Below are 16,548 nucleotides of genomic sequence, written 5' to 3'. Positions count from 1 at the left end.
CAGTGATTGAATTCATTTATCTTGAAAGATACTTCAGTGGTACTACAGAAGGGTTGGCGTTAGTTTTCTCTGCTTTCTCTCTAATGCTGCTGTCCTTTCTTTGCTCGATTGCTTCCTTGAGCTCACCAAAGTGACATCTCAAATCTCGTTTTCAAATCTTTCATCCGCCTCGCCTGCTCCTACCTTGCTGATTTCCAACTGTATCTCCCTACATATGCCCAGAGCTCCTCTGACACTGGATTACTGCTGGTTCCCTGTTTTCTCTGTTTCCACCGTTTCAGTCACAAGGCACCAGCCCACTGGTTACTTCCACCTTTTTCTCTACTATCAAAAACCAACACTTGCTCCCAACCGTGCTTTCGGCACCCTTCCCTTCCCTTCCCTTCCCTTCCACCCCCCCTCCCCCCCCCCCCCCCCCAACAACTTTTCACCAATCCTGCTTAGCATCCACCATTTTTCCTCCTCCTCCTAAAGCATTTTCAAATCTCAATGAATGTGAGGGAGGTTAGAGAAGTGTCAGTTGCCATTCACAGCTTGTCTGAGGCAAATGCTAATCTTTATTTTCTGTGCAGGCCCTGTGGTGTAGAATCAGTGCATCACGTCTTCTCTCTCCCCCTTCCTCCTCCCCGTGGACCACACTATAGTGTTGTCTCCATGGTAACATTTGGACTCCAGTTCAATCCGCTGTGGGTTTTCAGGATAACATTTTGATTACTGTTTAATAATGGAATGCTGGGCACTGTTTGATATAAATTACACCAGCCTACCCTGCAGTTGTTTACTCAACAGCAATTAATGGACCTCGAGTGGTTTGTTTTCTCAGTAGAATTTAAAGTATTTTAGTGCAGCATTTACACGACCTGAGTATTGACCATTTGCTACTTCTGTTTTTCATCAAATGAGACCCAAGCATTAGTAAATAAATTTATTAATGAATACATAATGTGCTGTGCAGAGAAAAACACCTTTGAAAGAAGAGTGTGATCAGTGCAAGCCATCGACTGAGCATGTAGATCCCAGCCACTAATCATAGTGACCCATTGATGTGTAACTCACTTTTAGAGCACGTGGGGTCTTAAACATAACCTAATCACTGAGGTGTACATCTGGACTTTGGAAACAATGCTTTGCTCCCAGGGTTCCATAGAACTCAGCTGATGTGGGAGAGGGGTTGCTATGGAAAAAGACTTACATTGAAAGTTATCTCAAGTTCACTAAAAACCTTGCATATGTACATACTCCCTGTTGTCATGCTTAAGTGTCAACATTTAACCTTGAAATTGTCTAAGCTTCTGTTACATAGCAGTGGACAACAGGTGGCGCTGCAGAGCAATTTACAATTTATGTAGCCTAACAGTGTCCACCATCTTGTTTTTCTGCTCTTCTAGGTATTGTACTTTTTCAAACTTTTAACTTTTTAATTTATATTTTTTACATATAATTTGACTTTACTTTTGCTCTCTCCTGTTATCAGTCATTTGCCTATCTGCTTTCTTGTGGTTATTCGCTGTTGTGCTGGGGTCTGTTATTTTCTATTTACCAGCCTTTTCATTCAGGCTCCTCCATTCCCTCAAGCAAGTGATTTTTTTGGCACTTCTCTGACAAGCTCCGAGTACTCCACCTTACTTTCTGCAGTGAAGTCTTCCTCACTTACCCAACTCGTGGCTCCTCCATGTTATTTCCTGCTTTGTCTTCCAGCCTGATCTGGAAGCCTGTTTTCCCCAATGCAGTACTATGATCCCTGACCCAATTCCTCTGTTCCTCATTCACTCCTAGCTAGCCTGGAGGCTTCATGTCCTTTTATTTTGGGTCCACAAGCCAAAAGATGGTTTCTTAGCATGATCCCAGCCCAAATCGTTTGCCACTGCTTGTTTCTTCTGTGCTCCCTTACTTGACTACAATTGGCTACTTTATGCCCTGCTCAAAAAAGAACCATGTTTTTTTTTATTGTTTCAGCCATATTCCTTTATGAAACCCCAGTTGTACAATTTTGTTTCCATGGCCCCAGGCACGGTTGCCTTTTTTAATAGTCCCAGTTGTCTTTCATTAAAGATAACTCCAGTTATTCTCCTAATAGTCTCGTGTACAGTGCCATTGGAGATCCACTGGTAATGGAATAAATGCTCTGTCTGTTATCATGCCAATTATCAGTTGCCTATTAGTGAATTTATAAGAAATGTTGGCCTAGATTAAAAGCCTTGTACTGTTCGTGCAGATACTGCCTGAAGCTTTCGGTCTCCTCTTACAGTTCTCAAAACTGTTCAATAAATAGATAATGAAACAGTGAGATTATAGACATGTCAGTGTAAACTATCGTGTTTGACTAATGTGCAGTTGTTTTTTCTGATCTGCAGGTGCCTCCAGGTGGAAATGGGAGTCAGTATGAGGAGATAGATATCCCAGTTGCTCTTCTCAGTTACAATGACATGCTTGATATATCAAAGGTAAAGCTTCTCATGTGTCCTTGTAATGGGTGGAGTGTTTTAAAAGTATTTACTGCTGATCAGAGTGGGTCAAATGTTGCAGCTGTCACTTATAAACCAGCAGGAATGAGTGAAGGAAAAGCGAGGAGTAGTTAAAATCTGAGACACCAAATCGCAGAGCAACGTGAAACAGACTGAAATGAATTAGCAGACACTGTGTACCCACTGAGCAAGTTGCTTTGACATACTTTGTTTTTCAGCTGTTTTTCCATGGTTATTTTTTCTGCTCCAGCCTTCTCCACTAATGGTGCTGATACACACCATCTATGACTCCAAGTGTGCAAATTGTCCTATGCGTCCTCAGCAGTCAGTTCAATCCTGAGGAGATCATTCCTGTTCAGTCTGATCCTTGCCTTGCCCAGCTCATGCATTTTCCAGCAAGAGATCCTGGATAGTGATTGGGACCTGGAAGCTTGATTGATTATCCGTTCCTGACCCTGGCGCTCCACTCCACTCCAGCTGTTAACTGCAGCTATTCCTGCCCTATTCTGCAGCTGAAGAAAACAATAGACATCTATCTCAAAAAATAACAGGAACTTGCATTTATGTAGTGCCTTTAATGTTGTAAAACGTTCCAAGGCACTTCACAAGAGCATTATCGAACACAATGTGACTTGAGCTATGTAAAGAGATATTAGGGTAGATAACCAAAAGCTTGATCAAAGAGGTAGGTTTTAAGGCGCATCTTAAAGAAGGAGCAATAAGGAGAGGTGGCCGTGGAGGGATTTGAAACCAAGGATGAGAATTTTAAAGTTGAATTTGTGGAGGTGGAAGGAAGTGGTCCTGGCAAGGAAGCAAAAATGACAGCACAACAATAAATGCAGGTAAGTATGAGGTTGACTTCCCCTGTTCCTTTTCTTCCTCCACTGTGTAGCAGTATCTAGCCAGTGCTGAGAGTTGCTGTTGGTGTTGCAGTCAAGGATGGGACTGTGTCCAGAGGTGCGCCGGCATCTCACCATGTAGTGGATCAATGTACAAGTAAGCGGTACTGTGTTTTGTTCAGTTTATGCAGTGATGTTTTATATTGTGCATTAATTTGCACAGAACCAGCTTTGGTCCTTGTGGAGTGCTGGATGATACAGTGAGAGCTGTGGGTAATACGATGTGTCATACGCTACAGGTTTCCCGTGCTCTGTGGATGGATCCTGGCCCAGCCATGCCACCTTCTGCCAGCTGGATATTCAGGGGTGGAGCAGGATGGCCAAAGTTTTTTGGCAGCACCAGCAGCTGGCAATGGTGGTCAGGATCCTCCAGGATGGATGGCAAGACCTCTGGTGTATCCTGTTGAATTCTGGAGGTAACTGGATTATTCTGGTTGAATTTACTGGATTTGTTGATGCCTCTTCTGAGGGATCTGCTGATTCCTGTAATTACTGAGCTTTAAAGCATTTAATTAATATAGCGGAAGCATTGATTACCTAAAGGACGTACTTTCAATGAAGCAAAGAAAAATAGCATTTAGAGTCTAAAGATGTCACTGAAATGTCTCAAAGTGCTTCCCAATTAATTACTTTTGGAGTGAAATAACTTATGTGGGATACGGCTGTCCAATCTTCATTCTGCACTGAGTCGAACATACGAATTAGGAGCAGGAGTAAGCCACCTGGCCCTTTGAGCCTGCTCCGCCATTCAATAAGTTCATGGCTGAACTGATTATTTCACATTTCCATCTACCCCTGTTAACCTTTTCCCCCCCCCTTGCTAATCAGGAATCTATCTACCTCTGCCTTAAAAATATTTAAAGTCTCTGCTTCCACTGTTTTTTGAGGAAGAGAATTCCAAAGACTTACGACCCTCTGAGAGAAAACATTTCTCCTCATCTCTGTCTTAAATGGGCGACCCCTTATTTTTCAAAAGTGACCCCTAGTTCTCGATTCTCCCATAAGGGGAAATATGCTTTCCATATCCACCCTGTCAAGACCCCTCAGGATCTTGTATGTTTCAATCAAGTTGCCTCTTACTCTTCTAAGTTCCAGCGGATACAAGCCTAGCCTGTCCAATCTTTCCTCATAAAACAGCCCACCCATTCCAGGTATTGGTCTAGTAAACCTTCTCTATACCGCCTCCAATGCATTTACATTCTTCCTTAAATAAGGAGACCAATACTGTACACAGTACTCCAAATCTGGTCTCACCAATGCCCTGTATAGCTGAAGCATAACCTCCCTACTTTGGTATTCAATTCCCCTCGCAATAAACAATAACATTCTATCAGCTTTCCTAATTACATGCTGTACCTGCATACTGACCTTTTGCGATTCATACACTAGGACACCCAGATCCCTTTGCATCTCAGAGGTCTGTAATCTCTCACCATTTAGATAATATGTTTCTTTGTTATTCTTCCTGCCGAAGTGGACAATTTCACACTTTCCCACATTGTACTCCATTTGCCTGGTCTTTGTCCACTCACATAAGCTTTCTATATCCCTTTGGAACCTCCTTATGTCCTCTTCACACATTACTTCCCTACCTTTGTGTCATTAGCAAATTTAGCAACCATACCTTCGGTCCCTTTGTCCAAGTCATTTATATAAATTGTAAAAAGTTGAGGCCCCAGCACAGATCCCTGTGGCACACCACTCGTTCCATCTTGCCAACCAGAAAATGACCCATTTATGCCTACTCTCTGTTTCCGGTTAGCTAACCAATCTTCTTTCCATGCCAATATGTTACCCCCTGCACCATGAACTTTTATTTTCTGCAATAACCTTTGATGTAGCACCATATCAAATGCCTTCTGGAAATCTAAGTACAATACATCCACCGGTTCCCCTTTATCCAAAGCACATGTAACTTCCTCAAAGAACTCCAATAAATTGGTTAAACATCATTTCCCTTTCACAAAACCATGTTGACTCTGCCTGATTACCTTGAATTTTTCTAAATGCCCTGCTATAACGTCTTTAATAATAGCTTCTGACATTTTCCCTAAGACAGATGTTAAGCTAACTGGCCTGTAGTTTCCTGCTTTCTGTCTCCCTTCCTTTTTGAACAATGGAGTTACACTTGCTATTTTCCATGCTAACGGAACCTTCCCCGAATCTGAGGAATTTTGGAAAATTAAAACTAACACATCAACTATCTCACTAGCCACTTCTTTTAACACACTAGGATGAAGTCCATCAGGACCCGGGGACTTGTCAGCCCGCAGCTCCAACAATTTGTTCAGCACCACTTCCCTGGTATTTTCTTGAGTTCCTCCCTCCCTTCCATTTCCTGACTTACAGTTAAGACTGGGGTGTTACTTGTATCCTCAATAGTGAAGACCGATGCGAAATATCTGTTCAATTCATCTGCCATCTCCTTATTATCTATTATTAATTCCCCCAGACTCACTTTTTATAGGACCGACACTCACTTTGTTAACTTTTCTTTTTAAAATACCTGTAGAAACTCTTACCATCTGTCTTTATATTTCTAGATAGCTTTTTCTCATTTTACCTTCCTTATCAATCTTTTAGTCATTCTTTGCTTTTTTTTATATTCTGCCCAATTTTCTCACCTGTCTCTCATCTTTGCGCAATTATAGGCTTTTTCTTTAAGTTTGATACTAACTTTAACTATTTTAGTTAACCACAGATGGTGGGTCCCACCCCTGGAATTTTTCTTTCTAGTTGAAATGTATCTATTCTGTATTTTGAAATATCCCTTTAAATGTCTGCCACTGCATCTCTATTGACCTATCCCTTAACCTGATTTGCCAGTTCACTAGCTAGCTCTGCTTTCATGCCCTCATATTTGCCCTTATTTAAGTTTAAAATACTAGTCTTGGACCCACTCTTCTCTCCCTCAAACTGAATGTAGAATTCAATCATATTATGATCGCTGCTACCTAGGGGTGCCTTAACTATGAGGTCATTAATTAATCCTATCTTGTTGCACAATACCAGGTCTAGTATAGCCAGCTGTCTGGTTGGCTCCAAAACGTATTGTTCCAAGAAATTATCCCATAAACATTCTATGTACTCCTCATCTAGGCTACCTCTGCCCATCTGATTTTTCCAGTCTATATGTAGGTTAAAAACCCCCCCATAATTATCACTGTACCTTTCTGACAAGCTGCCATTATTTCTTCCTTTATACCCAGTCCTACAATGTGGTTGATGTTAAGTGGCCTGTACACCACTCCCACAAGTGACTTCTTGCCTTTATGATTTCTAATGTCTACCCAAACTGCTTTTGCATCCTGGTCTCCTGAACTTAGGTCATCCCTGCATCCTGGTCTCCTGAACTTAGGTCATCCCTCGCTATTGCGCTAATACCATCATTAATTAACAGAGCTACGTCTCCACCTTTTCCTACCTTCCTGTCCTTCCTAAATTCCATATACCCTTCAATATTCAGGTCCCAATCTATGTCATCCTGCAGCCATGTCTGTGTAATGGCTATCAAATCATACTTATTTATTTCTATTTGTGCTCTCAGTTCATCTGCTACGTGCATTCAGAAACAGAGCCTTTAGTTTTGTCCTTTTATTATCTTGTAACCTTTAGCCTTATCTGTTGATTTATTCTTAGATTTGTACGCTCTGTCCCTTCCTATCACAGTCTGTGTATCATTTCCCATATTAATACCTTTCCTTCTTGCCTTGTGTTTACTCCTTGATTTACCATATCTTCCCAAATTTGATCCCTTGCCCCCACTATTCAGTTTAAAACCCTGCCTACTTCCCCAGTTATGTGGCTCGCTAGAACATCGGCCCCAGCACGGTTCAGGTGTAGACCGTCCCAATGGTACAGCCACCACTTTCCCCAGTACTGGTGCCAGTGCTCCACAAACCGGAACCCATTTCTACCACACCCGTCTTTGAGCCACACATTAATTTTTCTCATCTTGTTTGCCCTATGCCAATTTTCAAGTGGCTGAAGTAATAATCCAGAGATTATTACCTTTAAGGTTCTGCTTCTTAATTTGGCACCTAGTTCCTCATACTGACTGTGCAGAACCTCCTTCCTTATCCTGCCTATGTCATTGGTACCCACGTGGACCACGCTGACTGGATCCTCCCCCTCCCACTGTAAGTTCCTCTCCAGCCCTGAGGAGATGTCCCAAACCCTGGCACTGGGTAGCCAACACAGCCGTCTGGACTAACGCTGTTTGCCGCAGAGAACAGTGTCAATCCCCCTAACTATACTGTACCCTACTACCAATACAATCCTTTTTTCTCCCTCCACTTGAATGGCTTCCTGTACTGTGGTGTCATGGTCAGATTGCTCATCCACCCTGCAGCCCCCACTCTCATCCAAACAAGATGAAAGATCCTCATACCTGTTGGACAATCGCAAAGGCTGAGGCTCCTGCACTCCTGCCCTCTGGGTCACCTTATCTGCCTCAGCTGCAGCCACATTCTCCTGTTCCTGACCACTGACCAAATCAGAAGACCTATCCTAAGGGGTGTGACCGCCTCCTGGTACTAAATGCCCAGGTAACTTCCACCCTCCCTGATATGTTGCAGTGTCTGCAGCTCGGACTCCAGTTCAATGACTCTGAGCCGAAGCTCTTCAAGCCGCAAACACGTACTGCAGACGTGTTTGTCCTGGATCACACTGGTATCCAGGAGCTCCCACATGCTGCAGCCGTGACACATCACCTGTCCTGCCATCCTTAATGTGTTTTAATTAACAGCTTAATTATTTTATTTTTTTTAAATATATTTTATTAAGCTTACCACTAGTTCCTTTACTATTTTAAAAGTTAGGATTAGAATGGACCTTGATCACTTAACAGATATTCAACAAACAGGTAGCTTCTTCCCTGCTCTCTCTGTTGACTGTGACGTCACTCTAATGTCACTTTTCGATTTTCCCCTGCTCCGCTCCCACCGTGCTCCTCTCTCTCTTGCTGTGTCTCCAGTCTCCGACTCTGGGCTTTTGGCGCGCTTTCTAAACCTCCGCTCCCACCGCGCTCCTCTCTCTCTCTTGCTCTGTCTGATTCCGGTCTCCGACTCTGGGCATTTGGTGCGCTTTTTGAAACTCTGTTCTTGCAGTGCTCCTCTCTCGCTTTGTCTGACTCAGGTCCTGCCAATCCAGCCCAGGCATCGCAGTCCTATCTTGCGCTTGTACTTTTAGCTTGTTGGTTTTGACTGGTTTGACTGTTGTGGGCCAGCTGATTCAATTCAGGTTGCTTTTATCACTGTTGTATTATTAGCAGATCAATCCTAAATCCGAATAGCAAGATCTGTTGGTATCCGTTTTATGCAAATGAATGAACCAGAGGGATTAAACTTTTTATGAGATGGCCAATACACCGTAATCCATAATATGTGACCCCAAAGACACAATACCGGCGCATCCCTGATGCTGACTGCTTTTTATAGAGGTTAGACAGCATGCAAGCAGGACAGTATTGTAAGTTTAACATTCAAAATTTCTCAGTTTTCACCGCTTCTGTTAACCTATTTTGCGACTTTTAAGTCCTGTCACAGACAGTGGTGTCTGATATAGTTTTACCAATTAGAAGGTTACATATGAACAAAGCTTTTTTGAAAAAATAAATCCTTTCTTTCCACGACAGACTTTTGGAAAATCGATCAAAGTAGCGATGTATGCCCCAAATGAGCCGTTCCTGGACTATAACATGGTGGTTATCTTTGTCATGGCCGTCGGGACAGTAGCTATCGGTGGCTACTGGGCAGGAAGCAAAGATGTGAAAAAGTAGGTGATCCCTGCTACATAGAAATGAGCAATTAGTGTGTCGGAAATACATGATTGATAGCTGTGGATACTCCTCCAGTCACCTGGTCTGAACCTGCCAGAGGAGCGTTCTCAATATAAAAACACTTTTGGAACATTATTTGCACAATTGCAATTCTGTTCTCCCTCTGCTATCTGATGCTGCAGTCCACTTGTGATGAATTTCCTGAGCTTGAACAGTTGCATGTGAGTCTACACAATGCATATACCAGGTTTACTTACTTTGCATTGGCAGCAGGTGCCATATTCTCACCATCAAACTCCACTCCTCTGATAGAATTTGAGTCCTGAATTCATGGAGGTGCTTTGGGGGCAGTCCAAAATTCCATTCCAGTTGGCTGTCCAATAGGACGAATAGGAATAAGAGCACATCACAAGTAAAAATCGGGGAGAGTGCATTTTTAGTCACTGGCCTCCACTTGTGCACCATTCTCCCAGTGACACCACTACTACATAAGACGCATGGGAGTACCACCACCTGCAAGTTCCCCTCCAAGTCACACACCATCCTGACTTGTATCTGTATCGCCATTTCTTCACTGTTGCTGGGCCAAAAAACCTGGAACTTCCTCCTTAACAGCACTGTTGGTGTACCTGCATCACCTGACCTACAGTGGTTCAAGGAGGCGGCTCACTATCACCTTCTTGAGGGCAATTAAGGACGGATAATAACACTGGCCTTGCCAGTGATGCTCCCATCCCATGAACGAATGAAAAAAAGTTGGTATCAAATATGCATTGAGAAAGCGATGTGAAAGTTTTCACTCTGATGTGAAATGCAATGGCTATTTTAATATATTCTGTTCCTGTTTAAGGCGCTACATGAAGCACAAGCATGATGGGGCAGACAAACAAGATGATGAAACTGTCGATGTGACACCAATTATGATCTGTATTTTTGTGGTGATGTGCTGCTCAATGCTCATACTCCTTTACTACTTCTACAATCAGCTAGGTATGTCATTGCTTACTGGATTTCCAAATACCTGGAGGTGGGCTAGATGGCTGCCAGTTTGCTGCACTGTGCACAATAAAATATGCTCTTACTGTCGGTTAATCATTGAATGTTCTGGCACAGTGTGTGTGTATAGATTTTACAAATATATATATATATTCCTGTGGGAGCATTGATTTATACAGAGAGTAGAGAGAATGAATGCTGTTCGGCCCTAGTGAAGTGTAATTGCATCAAATAGAGCAAGAAGTTCCCAGGTTCCATCCATTTGTTAGCACAACACTCCCCAAAGTGTCTCCTGCACTGCTGATCTTAGCCAGATGACAGGAGTACTCCAAATAGCATTCGCACCTCTGGAGCAAAGAGGGGAAAATTAGCCATGGTTCAGGAGTCCTGAACCAATGACTGCTTCTGGGACGTGCAAGTGTGCAGACATCCGAAAACGGCATGATTGGGCTCCAGTGTAATGTCCTTAACAGTTAGCCTTTCAACGTTTAATGTGTAGACTCGCATGCAGAATAGATGAGGTGCTGGAGAGTATTTGGTGTCTGAAACTATAGGAGTCTTTGCCTTTAGGAGAAGAAATTGCGTCAACAAATGATGTGGAATTTTTGGGTTGAAATTAGATGCCCAGTTCCAATTGTGACATTTATTGGAGGGGAGAGATTTGGAAACTACTGTGACACTTGTGAATATTTAGAAGCCATATCTGTTAAGCACCTTCTCACACTCTGGTTCTTCCTTGTCTCAAAACCAGTGTACGTAATCATAGGAATTTTCTGTCTTGCCTCCTCCATCGGACTTTACAGTTGCCTGTCCCCATTTGTTAGGAGAATTCCTTTTTGTGAATGCAGGTATGATGTAATTTAAAATACATCCTTTGTAAATTGATATAAAAAACTGAGTTTAAAACAACCCTGAATTTAGAATTCTCTCCTTCCTTTCACCTGATGTACCCCTGACTTCTCTCTGTTCTTCTAATCAGGATTCCAGACCTACCATGTAGTCACAAGCGTCCCCAAGTACGAATGTTATTTCTGGCATGTTCTGTGTCTCTGTTAGTTGTGTGTGGGCAGTATTCAGAAATGAAGACAAGTAAAGTAACATTATCTTGTTGTTTACCTTGCAATTTATAGGTACTTCCTCTTTTAGCATAGACTGTATCCATTGCTCACAGTGTGGTCTTTACACTGGGGAGACAAAATGCAGGTTAGGTGGCTGCTTTGCCAAACGTTTTTGTTCTGTTCACAATTATGACCCTGAGCATCCAGTTACTTGCCCTCTTAATTCCCCATCCTGCTGTCTCTCTGACCTTTTCGGCCTTCTATGCTGATCCAGTAAAGCTTGTCAAAAGCTCAAGTTGACTTTAACTAACTCCAGACCTTAACTATAACCTCCACTTTCTTCACAGCCGATGATGCTGGTGAGTCACGATGGGTGAGGAAGGGACAGTCTGACTGGTGCTTAGGGTGAAGACCCATGCCCTCGCCCCGCCTATCAAAACACTGTGTTGTGGAGCAATCTCTGTGCTCTGTGAATTGACTAGCTTTGTTTTTTGGACTGCTGGATCATGCCCTTTTTTATTGGTTTTTCCTATTTCCTTTACACACTTGACTTATCACCCCACCCACTGCCTCGGCTTTTTTGCACAACGTTTGCCTCCCTTGTGTCTTTAACTTTTTAAAATGATATTTTTTCCCATTGTTTTAAGTAAATTTCATCGTTGCCGTCTTACCATTTTCTGATTTTTGTTTAAGAATGCTTGAGGTCATTGCTTCTTTTGTATATGTTTATTTCCTTTTCTTAACCGTTTCTTTTTTCATTTTTTATGTTCTGATAAAATTAACTTGTCTTTTCCATACACAGATACTGACTGGCTTGTATGTTTTCCATCATTTTCAATTTCGGATTTCCAACATTTGCAGTTTTTAATTTTTTTTATAGATCTTGAAGATGTGTTCTTATTGCCTGTACTTGTTTAAATTCCTGGCCTTGAAATTATGGAGTGTGAATATTTATGTTCTAATTCTTAGCCGATTACGTGAGAGTCCTTTTATCTGCTTGTTGAGCGGAAGCTCTTTTAACTCACTTATGTACAAAGGAATTTCATGCAATGACATATTCATATCAACTATTTACACCTGTTATTATACACTTAAATTCGCACCATGTAATTTATTCACTAATGTTCACATTGCATCATTTATGCACTTAAATTTAGATCACATTATTTTAAGGCCAGAGATTGCAAACATGCACATGTATTTTATAAAAGCAAAATACTGAAGATGCTGGAAATCTGAAATAAAAACAAAAAGTGCTGGAAATACTCAGGTCTGGCAGCATCTGTGGAGAGAGAAGCAAAGTTAATGTTTCCGGTCTGTGACCTTCATCAGTTCTGATGGAAGGTCACATGTATTTTATCATAGTTTGATATTTTACAGTTCCTCTTTTTTACTTTGCTTTAACCTTAAGTAAAAACCTGAATTGATATGTTACTGCTTTTAAAATTACTTGAAGCTTAATTGATTAAAATTACTTGGGCAGCGCAGTGGTTAGCACCACAGCCTCACAGCTCCAGCGATCCGGGTTTGGTTCTGGGTACTGCCTGTGCGGAGTTTGCAAGTTCTCCCTGTGACCGCGTGGGTTTCCGCCGGGTGCTCCGGTTTCCTCCCACATCCAAAGACTTGCAGGTTGATAGGTAAATTGGCCATTGTAAATTCCCCCTAGTGTAGGTAGGTGGTAGGAGAATGGTGGGGGTGTGGTAGGGAATATGGGGTTAATGTAGGATTAGTATAAATGGGTGGTTGTTGGTTGGCACAGACTCGATGTGCCGAAGGGCCTGTTTCAGTGCTATATCTCTCTATGACTCTTAGCAAGAATTTTTTCAAGTGGCCATCCCAGGTATATAACTAAGTAGCTCAGAGACCAAGGTTGGTTTGAACTGATGAGTCATCAGTGTAGAGCAATATTTTACAGCATTGTTTTTGTATTAGTCCCATGTTTATTTGTACAGTAAATTACTATGCAGACCTTGAGCTTTAAGACACTGAATGGATTCTCTTTCACAGATGGGCCTGGGTCTTGCAAGACACTCTGGGAATTGCCTTTTGCCTTTACATGTTAAAAACAATCAGACTGCCAACTTTTAAGGTACTGTGCCTTAAGTTGTGTTGTGTGAATGCTAATCAGTTGTGATGTAATGACTCTAAAGAATGTTTTTAAAGCCCTCTATCCTATTGTCTATTCTATCAGCTGATCCACACATGACAGCTTGACTGTAATGTGTAGAGTGGCTGACTGTTCATTATAGATATTCTAATTCCTGGTTGAAGTTAGCCATTGACTGAAACATTGATTTTTCCTCATACCTTTTACTTTTCAGATATTTTAGGACCATTATCTATGGCAGGTGTACTTGCACCTGTTTCTTACCATGATTTCCTCCCCCTCCTCCACATCTTCTATGTTGCATAAAAGTAGTAGAACATGATCTGTCAGCTGTTTCAGTACTGAGGTGGTGAGATGCTTCAGCCCACACTCTTAAAATTTCCTGGGCGGAAGGATTGATCAATACTATAAGGGTTTCTCCCTGCAGGCAAACCTTTTCCAGTCTGACAGGTCCGGGGAGTTTCAAGACGCTATTTATCTGCACAGTGTCTCTTCAGATCGGAGTTGGTTACACTGGAGATTTTTCAGCTCCCAGTGAAACTAACTTCTACGGTTAATATGAGAAGAAGCAGAGTCCAGATCAGTGGAGCTCATGAGCCACATTTGGACAGTGAGCAACATGCGAGATGCTCCTGCATTCAACAGTGTAACCTGGTGGACCACCCTCCTCAACCAGTAGTAAGTGCTGCAGCTGATTCCCTGGGTGTAAGAGTGTCGAGAGTAGGAACAGCGCCTCTACCTCATAAAAACATCAGAAATAGGAGGAGTACTCCATTTGGCCTGTCAAGCCTGCTTCTGCCATTCAATAAGATCATGGCTGATCTTCCACCTCAACTAAACCTTCCCGCACTATCCCCATAGCCCTTGGTTCCCATTGTATCCAAAAATCTATCAATCTCTGTCTTGAACATACTCAATGACTGGAACATCCACAGCTCTCTGTGGTAGAGAATTCCAAAGGCACAACCTTGTGAGTGAAGAAAATGCTCCTCATCTCAGTCCTAAATGGCTGACCACTTATTCTGAGACTGTGACTCCCTATTTCTAGACTTCCCAGCCAGGGGATACATTCTCCCCACATCGACAGTGCCAAGCTCCTTAAGAATTTTACGTATCTCAATGCAATTACCTCTCATTCTTCTAAATTCTAGGAATACATGCCTGGTCTATTCAATCTCTCCTCATAGGACAAACCCCTTATCCCAGGAATGTCTAGTGAACCTTCATTGCACTCCCTCTTAGGCAAGATATCCTTCTTAGGTAAGGAGACTAAAGCAGTAAACAGGACCCCAGATGTGGTCTCACCAAGGCCCTGTACAATTGCAGCAAGACTTCTTTACTCTTATCACAGAATTGTATTACAGCACAGAAGGAGGCCGTTTTGGCCTGTCATGTCTGTGCTGGCTCTCCGAAGGAGCAGTACACCTAGTGCCACTCCCCCGCCTTCTCCCCATAGCCCTGCACATTCTTTCTTTTCGGATAATCCAATTCCCTCTTGAATGCCTTGATTGAATCACCACCACCCACACTGTCAGGCAGTGCATTCCAGATCCTAACCACTAGCTGGATGAAAATGCTTTTCCTCAAGTCTCCATTGCTTCTTTTGTCAATTACCATAAATCTGTACCCTCTTGTTCTTGATCCTTCCACGAGTGGGAACAGTTTTTCCCTATTCACTCTGTCCAGACCCCTCATGATTTTGAATACCTCTATCAAATGTCCTCTCAACCTTCTCTTCTCCAGGAAAACAGTCCCAACTTCTTCAGGTCTATCCACGTAACTGAAATTTCTCATCCCTGGAACGTTATACTCCAATCCTTTTATAATAAAGACTAAAATGCCATTTATTTTCCTAATTGCATGCTGTACCTGCAGGTAAACCTGTGATTCCTTATTTACAATCAGATTTTCAGAATACTTCTAAAACTCTTGCATTTAAAGTGTGATCAGGATCTGGGGGCTCTGAACTTGACATTTAAATCAGTCATAAAAACAGAAAATGCTGGTAATGCTCAGCAGGTCAGGCAGCATCTGTCGAGAAAGAAACAGTTAACATTTCAGCTCACTGAGCTTTCATTAGAATTCATGATCAGAATCAGAAGTAAAATAAGTCGCCTGTTACATATATGTAGTAATTTCCATTTAAACTGCTAGGTGGCAGTAACTGCAAATTATAGGCTAGTGCTATCCTCATAGAGTCATAGAGTTATACAGCACAGAAACAGGCCCTTCGGCCCATCGTGTCTGTGCCGGCCATCAAGCACCTATCTATTCTCATCCCATTTTCCAGCACTTTGCCCGTAGCCTTGTATGCTTTGACGTTTCAAGTGCTCATCTAAATACTACTTAAATGTTGTGAGGGTTCCTGCCTCTACCACCCCTTCAGGCAGTGTGTTCCAGATTCCAACTACCCTCTGGGTGGAAAATTTTTTTCCTCAAATCCCTTCTAAGCCTCCTGCCCCTTATCTTAAATCTATGTCCCCTGGTTATTGACCCCTCCACTAAGGGGAAAAGTTTCTTCCTATCTATCCTATCAGTGCCCCTCATAATTTTGTATACCTCAATCAGGTCCCCCTCAGCCTTCTCCGCTCTAAGGTAAACAACCCTAGCCTATCCAGTCTTTCTTCATAGCTGAAATGCTCCAGCCCAGGCAACATCTTGGTGAATCTCCTCTGCACCCTCTCCAGTGCAAACACATCCTTCCTATAGTGTGATGCCCAGAACTGTACACAGTGCTCCAGCTGTAGCCTAACTAGCGTTTTATACATACCATCATAACCTCCCTGTTCTTCTATATTCTATGTCCTCGGCTAATAAAGGCAAGTATCCCATATGCCTTCTTAACCACCTTATCTACCTGTGCTGCTACATTCCGTGATATATGGACAAGTACACCAAGGTCCCTCTGACCCTCTGTACTTCCTAGGGTCTTACCATCCATTGTATATTCCCTTGCCTTGTTAGTCTCCCAAAATGCATCACTTCACACTTCTCAGATTAAATTCCATTTGCCACTGCTCTGCCCATCTTACCAGCCCATCTATATCGTCCTGTAATCTAAGGCTTTCCTCCTCACTATTTACGACACTACCAATTTTCGGATCATCTGCGAGCTTACTGATCGTACCTCCTATATTCATATATAAATCATTAATGTATACTACAAACAGCAAGGGTCCCAGCACCAATCCCTGCAGTACACCACGGGTCACAGGCTTGCACTCGCAAAAACAACCCTTGACCA

At 42.4% G+C, this 16,548-nt stretch overlaps 1 protein-coding gene across 1 annotated transcript in view; it reads left to right on the top strand.

The window, feature by feature from the left end:
* The window catches only part of LOC137351709 (signal peptide peptidase-like 2B), a 75,429-nt gene that overhangs the window by 14,204 nt on the left and 44,677 nt on the right, over positions 1 to 16,548 (top strand). The window contains 7 exon segments of the mRNA XM_068016441.1: positions 2,355 to 2,444; positions 9,000 to 9,139; positions 9,994 to 10,133; positions 10,891 to 10,987; positions 11,119 to 11,174; positions 11,177 to 11,228; positions 13,205 to 13,286. Of these exon segments, the coding sequence (XP_067872542.1) occupies positions 2,355 to 2,444; positions 9,000 to 9,139; positions 9,994 to 10,133; positions 10,891 to 10,987; positions 11,119 to 11,174; positions 11,177 to 11,228; positions 13,205 to 13,286 (657 nt within the window).

The sequence above is a fragment of the Heterodontus francisci genome, chromosome 36, assembly GCF_036365525.1.
Source record: "Heterodontus francisci isolate sHetFra1 chromosome 36, sHetFra1.hap1, whole genome shotgun sequence".
NCBI classification, from domain to species: Eukaryota; Metazoa; Chordata; class Chondrichthyes; order Heterodontiformes; family Heterodontidae; genus Heterodontus; species Heterodontus francisci.
This window is presented reverse-complemented; position numbering and strand designations above follow the sequence as displayed.